The following is a 7,500-nucleotide window of genomic DNA, read 5'->3' on the forward strand; positions in this document are numbered from 1 at the left end:
GAAGAATCCAGACGTGAGAGCTGGGCCGCATTAAACCGGGTAAGATGTGCAGTGATGGGGGGGAACCACACTGAGAGCAGGACACATCTGCTGAGGCCACATGAGAGACACACACACACACACACACACACACACACTGACGCACATGTTATGCAAGGACACACATTCTGTGCGCCCGATCCCAGAAAAGAGGCTACAGTTACTCCCCAGACTGAAAGTCACACACACACACACACACACATCCAGTTCAGCCACTGATCCTCCATCTGCACACACACACACACACACACACACACACACACACACGCCGTGGTCTCCAAAGGCCGCTAACACACTGACCAGTGGTATCACAACTTCAGGTCACACAAAGTCTCTTTCCTGCTGGCCGGAGGGGATTTGATCACCACGGCCAAACTGGGGAACTGGGGAAACGCACACACACACACACATTCACACACAGACACACACACAGAGACACACACGCACACACAGACACACAGACACACACACACAGACGGTCTGCATTGAATTCGTCGGATCAGCGAAAGGACAATTGACCCGACTTGGATTGCGCCACTACATTGTTACACACACAGACTCAGACACACACACACACTCACACGCAGCCGCAGAGGGAAAGTCGTACTAAATCAAACCAGTGTGTTTGTGTGTTTGTGTGTCTGCCAGCTGTAAACAACAAAAGGCACAGAGGCGTATTCTCTCCGGTTCCCTCTGTTGTTGTTTGTGTGACAACATTTCCTCCAAACGCACAACGCAGGCAACGCACACAAGTGACGACAAAAAAACTGAACCTGACACTGCGGAAAAAACACACATGTACACCCACCCGGGGCTACACACACACACACACGCTCAAAATGGCAGAAAGCAAACTGGTTTGAACTGGAGGAGTGGGTCCCAGTGACGGGCAGCGTTTTGGGGGACAGGACGGCTTTGCTGTGTTTTAACATCCTGACGCACACAGACACACACACTTCCTCTCCAGATAGCCGGACCACAGCCTCGGTACCCCCCCCCTCCTCCCCACACAAACACACACACACACACACACACACACGCTCAAAATGGCAGAAAGTAAACTGGTTTGAACTGGAGGAGTGGGTCCCAGTGTCGAGCAGCATTTTGGGGACAGGACGGCTTTGCTGTGTTTTAACATCCTGACGCACACAGACACACACAGCCTCAGTAACCCCCGCACCTCCACACACACACACACACACACACACACACACACACACACACACACACACACGCTCGTGGCAGCTCATTACCTTGCAGCGGCTCCTGTTTGGGGCAAACGCCGCGCGGCAGCGAGAAGCGCTCGTCCTCGTTGTCGTCGTCGGCCAGCGTGGCCTGGACGCCGACCTCCACGGGCCGCCGGCCGCGCGGCCCGCCGAACGCCGGCGACGGGGGTGAGGGCCAGGCCCGGGGCCGGCGAGGGCGGCTTGTCCAGCCCGCGGCCCACCACCAGGCAGGGCGGCCCGTGGCAGCGCTTCCGCTTGTGCTCGATGAAGAGCAAGATGTCCGCCAGGGGAAGGTGGCTTGGCACTGGCCGCAGGTCAGCAGGTCCTGCTCGGGGGAGGGCCGCGCCTCGTGGGCCGGCCGGGACAGCCGGCCCGCCGCGGCGGCGGCGGAGCCCGGGCGGCGCCCGTTGGGGACGCCGCCGTCCTCGGAGATCTCCGAGCAGCGCTCCGACAGCTCCGACGACGAGACGGCGGCGGCGGAGAGGGGTTCGGCTGCTGGGGGGGAGAAAGGAGGAGGAGAGAGGGGAGGGAGGAGAGAAGGAGGGAGGAGAGAAGGAGGGAGGAGAGAGGGGGAGGAAATTAGAAGCTGACGAATTACGAAAAAAACAAGTGAAAACCTCATGTTCATATTTGACTTTTTGCCTCTTGTAATTTAGACATATCGATACAGCTCAGTGGGAATGGATGACGAGGATCAGAGACACACACACACACACACACACACACACACACACACACACACACACACACACACACACACACGGGGGGAGAAAATCTGCCTTGTAATGATCCAAAGTGCATGTGCTGCAGGAGAGATGATTACAACGCTTCACAGAGTAAAGAGCGTCCTGCGAGCTCAAATCAGATTCCTCAAAGACAACAAAGTCCGGCCGATGACAGAGGAGCGTTCAGGAACGCCGGTTAAACACAGCGTCCCCTCACACACACACACACACACACTAAAAAGCTCCACATGACGGAGGCCTCGTTTGAGCGGGTTTTGATCCTGTAATTGTCAGAATGGAAACTGTCCCCGGCTTGAAGATGAGGGGGAGGAGGAGAGGAACTCTTCGGCGGGGGAATCGCCCCAAACGAGCCGTTCAACCCCGATTTCTCGCCCCTCCGAGGCCGGATTAACTCCTCTCCTCTTTCTCGGGCTCCTTTTGTGGGCCGCCGGCGTCCCGCGTGGGGGAGAGCGGCCCGGGCGCTGGAGAGGCGCCGCGGCGGCCGAGAGCTCGCCGTCCCCCTTTTCCCTTCAGAGCTCCGGCCCGACGCCCACGCCGCCGCCAACGCCACGTTTCAATGCGCTGAACGCCGCCGAGCATCAGAAAATAGATTTTAATTTTTTTAGCCTCCACGGTGATCGGTGCAGATTTTTGTCTGATAATAGGAACGCTTTCCCTGCGCTGGCGTGTGTGAACGAGTGTGTGTGAGGGGTGTGTGTGAGGGAAAGAGAGAGAGAGAGAGAGAGAGAGAGAGAGAGAGAGAGACATAGGTTCTGAGTGACGACCCCGGCCCCCAAAAGGAAATATCATTTCTCCGCCGCGGCCCGGAGACGTCTGGGAGCTGGAATTAAATCCTAATGAGACACACGAGCCCTTTAAAGCTGTGCCGGCGTTTAAAACATACATTTATATGGATTTAATGCTGCTAAAATATGAATAAATACAGAGCCGGTTTCTTGCTCACAAGCCAGAAACTTGTGATATTTGTGTATTTTTACACAGTGAGACGCAGAGTAAATATGAGACACAACACAGTAAATATAAATCCTGCTGTGAAGTCCATCACACGAGTTCTCTGATAAATCTAGAAGTCGCTCCTCTGCTGAACTATTAATGTCCAGAAATATGAAAATGTGATTTTACTGTGGAGGAGTTGTGTTGCATTGTGCTCTTAAATACAGCTGGAATACACAAAGCCAGCTCTGAACATGTGGCACATAATCCAGAGGAAATATAGAATTTAAGCAAAATATAGAAAAATGTCAATACAGGTTGTAAAAATATTAAAAATGAAAATAAAGTATGATGAGTCTGATGAGAGTTCTGTTTACGAAATGTAGTGTGTGTGTGTGTGTGTGTGTGTGTGTGTGTGTGTGTGTGTGTGTGTGTGTGTGTGTGTGTGTGTGTGTGTGTGTGTGTTGTGCATATGCTGATTGCAGCCTGCATGTGTGTACATGTGATGCACCAAGAGGAGATGCAGCGATGTGATGAAGAGGAATTGCGGATTTTTGAAGATGGGGCTCTGGGGGGGGGAGGGGGGAGGGGGGAGGAGAGAGGGGGAGGGGCTGCTGCTCCCTCCCACATGTCTTGTATGCTCTCGCTTTATTCTAAGAGATGGCCACATAGTAGCCCGTGGAGGTAGGGGGGGGGGGGGGCAGTGAAACTGATCAGGTTCAAGTTCAGCGCTGTTTCCTGATCGCGCTCTGCCGCCTAGCGGCGACACGAGGGGACGGCGCTGTCACCCAGCCGGCCACACACACACACACACACACACACACACACACACACACACACACACACACACACACACACACACTCTCCAAACCAAACAACGCAGCTATAGTCAACATACCGAGACACAACCGGAGCCCGGTGCGTAACAGAAACACAGCGCGGGTACGTGGAGGTTCCTGCGGGCCGCGCGGAGCCTCTGCGGCGCGCGGCGCGCTCCCTGCCGCCTCTCCCGCGCGGACAGAGTCATAAAGTAAGAAAATAAAGCCGCTGGTGATAAATAAAGACTGAACTCAACAGTGTTGGGCTCTGGTCGCTCAGCGGGGTGAAGGTGATATTTATGTCGCTTCAAATGAGACTTTATGAGAAAAATACAAATAAAAAAAACCCGAGAGGACAAAATATGCTGCTGTCATGTTGCTGCTTGTCAGAAAGAAAGAGAGAAAGAAAGAAAGAAGAAAGAGAGAAAGAAGAAAAGAAAGAAAGAATGAAAGAAAGAAAGAAAGAGAGAAAGAAACAGAGAAAGAAACAGAGAGAGAGAGAAAGACTAAACATTTAATCAATAATGCCGCATTAAGATGTGAAGTATGAATAATAATAAATGGAGAAAACACCACTTTTGTTTTTCACCAATCGATCCAAAAATCCTCCAAAGTAGTTTTTTTGGTTCTTTTCCTTTCCCGTAAATAATCCCAGAGCCGCAGCAGCGCTCCCGGGCAGCGGGTTATTCCGTGATTCATCCAGCAGCAGCTCCGCGCAGGGGACGCGCTCCGTGCGGGGACCGGCGCGCCTCCTGCGGGGCGGCGGCGCGCGGCGGGCAGCCCGCGAGGAGCCGGGCCGCGGGACCGGCTCTCTACCGACACACACCAAACTTTTTCTCTCTTTTTCGGTGTGTGTGTGTGTGTGTGTGTGTGTTTCTCTCCGAGCGGCTGGGTCCACGCGCGGAGGGGTCTCGCGCGTGCTCTCCCACGCTGTGAGGTCCAGCTGACCGGCGGTCCGGTCCGGTCCGTCCGGGGTCCGCGGGGCTCGTTCGGCTGCGCACCCCCCTCCCCTCCTCCCCTCCTTCCCTCCCTCCCTCCCCATCTTTGTGAATGAAATGAAAGTCACAAGTGACATTTGTCGGGTTTTTTTTGGTTCTCATCTCTACTTACGCGAAAAATCCCGCTTGCTTAAGTGCTGCGGCTTGCCTGCTTGCGGCGAGACATGGTGGCTGCTGGCGGCGCGCAGCGCGGATCACATCGGGAGAGCCGGGGTTAGAGAGGAGACTCCAGTGGGGCAAAAAAAAAAGATCTTCATCCAACGCCTTGACATCCACAAGGAGGAGGAGGAGGAGGAGGAGGAGGAGGAGGGGGTGGAGGTGGAGGGGGGGGAAATAAATTAGAAATAATACAAAGATGGCGCGGAGGCGAGATGGATCGCAGGATCGCCGTCATGGCTTTTTTGAGAAAGGAGAGCAGAGAAAAGAGAGAGAGAGGTAGATGGAGAGAGAGAGAGAAGGGGAGAGAGATGAAAAAATGGCAAAAGCCCCCCCCCCTCTCCTCCCTCCCCTTCACCCCCCCCCCCCCCCCCTTTCTGAGCCGTGCAAGTTCAAGTGCACGGACGTGACGTTCCCGGGCGAACTTGAACGTCAGGCGGCGGACGGACACCCGACACACGGAGACGTGGGCAGGGCCGACGCGCCCACCGGGAGCGGGGAGGGGAGGGAGGGAGGAGGGGGAGGGACGCGCAATAACAACACCAATGGACGGTCATTAGAGAGAGAGAGGGAGGGAGGGAGAGCGGGAGGAACAGACCCGCTGGAAGCCAATGGACACAGAGATCAGGGGGGCCGGACAAGAGGCGCTGGATGGAGGGAGGAGTGTGCGCGCGCGTGTGTGTGCGCGCGCGCGTGTGTGTGTGAGATGCAGAGATGTCTAATGAAAGCAATATGCAGAGCGACGGAGAGAGAGAGAGAGAGAGAGAGAGAGAGAGAGAGGGAGAGAGAGAGAGAGGGAGAGAGAGAGAGGGAGGCGTAAAACAGGGCAGGGGAAGCCGCGGACAGGAGCTCACTGGAGGGGCGGATGTGATGCGCGCGGACCCTCCGGAGGGGAGCGCGCGCGCGTGTTAACAAAGTGTGTGGCGCGCGGCGCTGCGCTTCTTTTAGCCGAGAGAGAGAAAGAGTGAAAGAGAGAAAGAAAGAAAGAAAGAAAGAAAGAAAGAAAGAAATAAGAAAGAAAGAGAAAGAAAAAAGAAAGAAGCAAGGAGCGCGACGCGCGCTCACCTGGACGCACACAGGTCTACGAAGGGAGAGAGAGAGAGAGAGAGAGAGAGAGAGAGAGAGAGAGAGAGAGAGAGAGAGAGAGAGAGAGAGAGAGAGAGAGAGAGAGAGAGAGAGAGAGAGAGAGGGAGAGAGAGAGAGAGAGAGAGAGAGAGAGTCTCGGCCTGTGAAGGAAAGAGAGGATCGAGATGTTCACCTGGTTTCATTTTATTAAAATATTAAAACATGAAGTCTGATGTTTACGTGTTTATTAGTTATGGCCCGATGTGCACACACACCTCTAGTGTGTGTGTGTGTGTGTGTGTGTGTGTGTGTGTGTGTGTGTGTGTGTGTGTGTGTGTGTGTGTGACCTTTACACACACCCCTCAGTATCACACGTCACATATTTATTTCTTACATTTGTTTGTTATTTCTTACATTTTATTCTAAGAAGCTGTGAGGTCACGTGACGTTGAAGTCTGGGTCTCCTGAAGCCGCTCAGAGAGGTGTACAGTATGGGGGGGGGGGGGGGGGTAATAACTTTCAGATGTGCCATAGGATCGAGCCGTGTGTGTGTGTGTGTGTGTGTGTGTGTGTGTGTGTGTGTGTGTGTGTGTGTGTGTGTGTGTGTGTGGGAGGGAGGGAGGGGGGGGGGTAAGAGGAGAAGGAGGAGGAGGAAAGGAAGAGGAGGAGGGAGAGATTGTAAACACTCTGTAATAAAGGGGATTTGGTAATATTAGACGCGGGGCTTTAAACGGCGAAAGGCGGCGCGCAGCCACGACGCGGACCCGCGCACAGGAGCACTGATGGAGACAACTGGCGCGGACTGGGAAGAAGAGAGCCACTGGTGTGTGTAAGTGTGTGTGAGTGAGTGAGTGTGTGTGTGTGTGTGTGTGTGTGTGTGTGTGTGTGTGTGTGTGTGTGTGTGTGTGTGTGTGTGTGTGTGTGTGTGTGTGCGTGTGTGTGTGTGAGAGAGAGAGAGAGAGACATGGGACGAGGAGGAAAAGGTGACGGAGAGAAGCAGCGGCGGCTCCGAGCAGAAAGCCCGGAAACAGGAGCTGCAGAGGCGGCGGCGACGGCGACGAGTGACGCTCTGAAGACCCGGAGCTCCGCTCACTGACCGGGAGGAGGGGGGGGGGAGGGGGGGGGGGGGAGAGAGAGAGAGAGAGAGAGAGAGAGAGAGAGAGAGAGAGAGAGAGAGAGAGAGAGAGAGAGAGAGAGAGAAGCCGGAGGAGGAGGTTCAACGTCAATGAGGAAAAATGCATGACCAGTGAGTGAAATATTTTGCAGGTTGCAACTCGCCGCGTGGTGTGTGTGTGTGTGTGTGTGTGTGTGTGTGTGTGTGTGTGTGTGTGTGTGTGTGTGTGTGTGTGTGTGTGTGTGTGTTCTTTTTTTTAAAATATGTATTTAATCGTCATTTTAATTTAATGATAATAACTATTTCATCTTATAATAAAACAGATATATTTTAATGTTGCAGATCGGCCGTGAATTAGTTTGACACTTTAATACTTTAGTCTTTCGTTGTGTACAATTAATATAT

General features: G+C 53.8%; 1 protein-coding gene across 1 annotated transcript in view; it reads right to left on the reverse strand.

Annotated features, from left to right (window-relative positions):
* The window catches only part of LOC137801914 (B-cell lymphoma/leukemia 11A-like), a 34,832-nt gene that overhangs the window by 22,674 nt on the left and 4,658 nt on the right, over window positions 1-7,500 (reverse strand). The window contains 4 exon segments of the mRNA XM_068599351.1: window positions 1,293-1,431; window positions 1,433-1,551; window positions 1,554-1,760; window positions 4,873-4,934. Of these exon segments, the coding sequence (XP_068455452.1) occupies window positions 1,293-1,431; window positions 1,433-1,551; window positions 1,554-1,760; window positions 4,873-4,934 (527 nt within the window).

Source organism: Clinocottus analis, unplaced genomic scaffold (assembly GCF_023055335.1).
Source record: "Clinocottus analis isolate CAN_PGR_092001 unplaced genomic scaffold, fCliAna1.0.p SCAF_46, whole genome shotgun sequence".
In the NCBI taxonomy this organism is placed as follows: Eukaryota; Metazoa; Chordata; class Actinopteri; order Perciformes; family Cottidae; genus Clinocottus; species Clinocottus analis.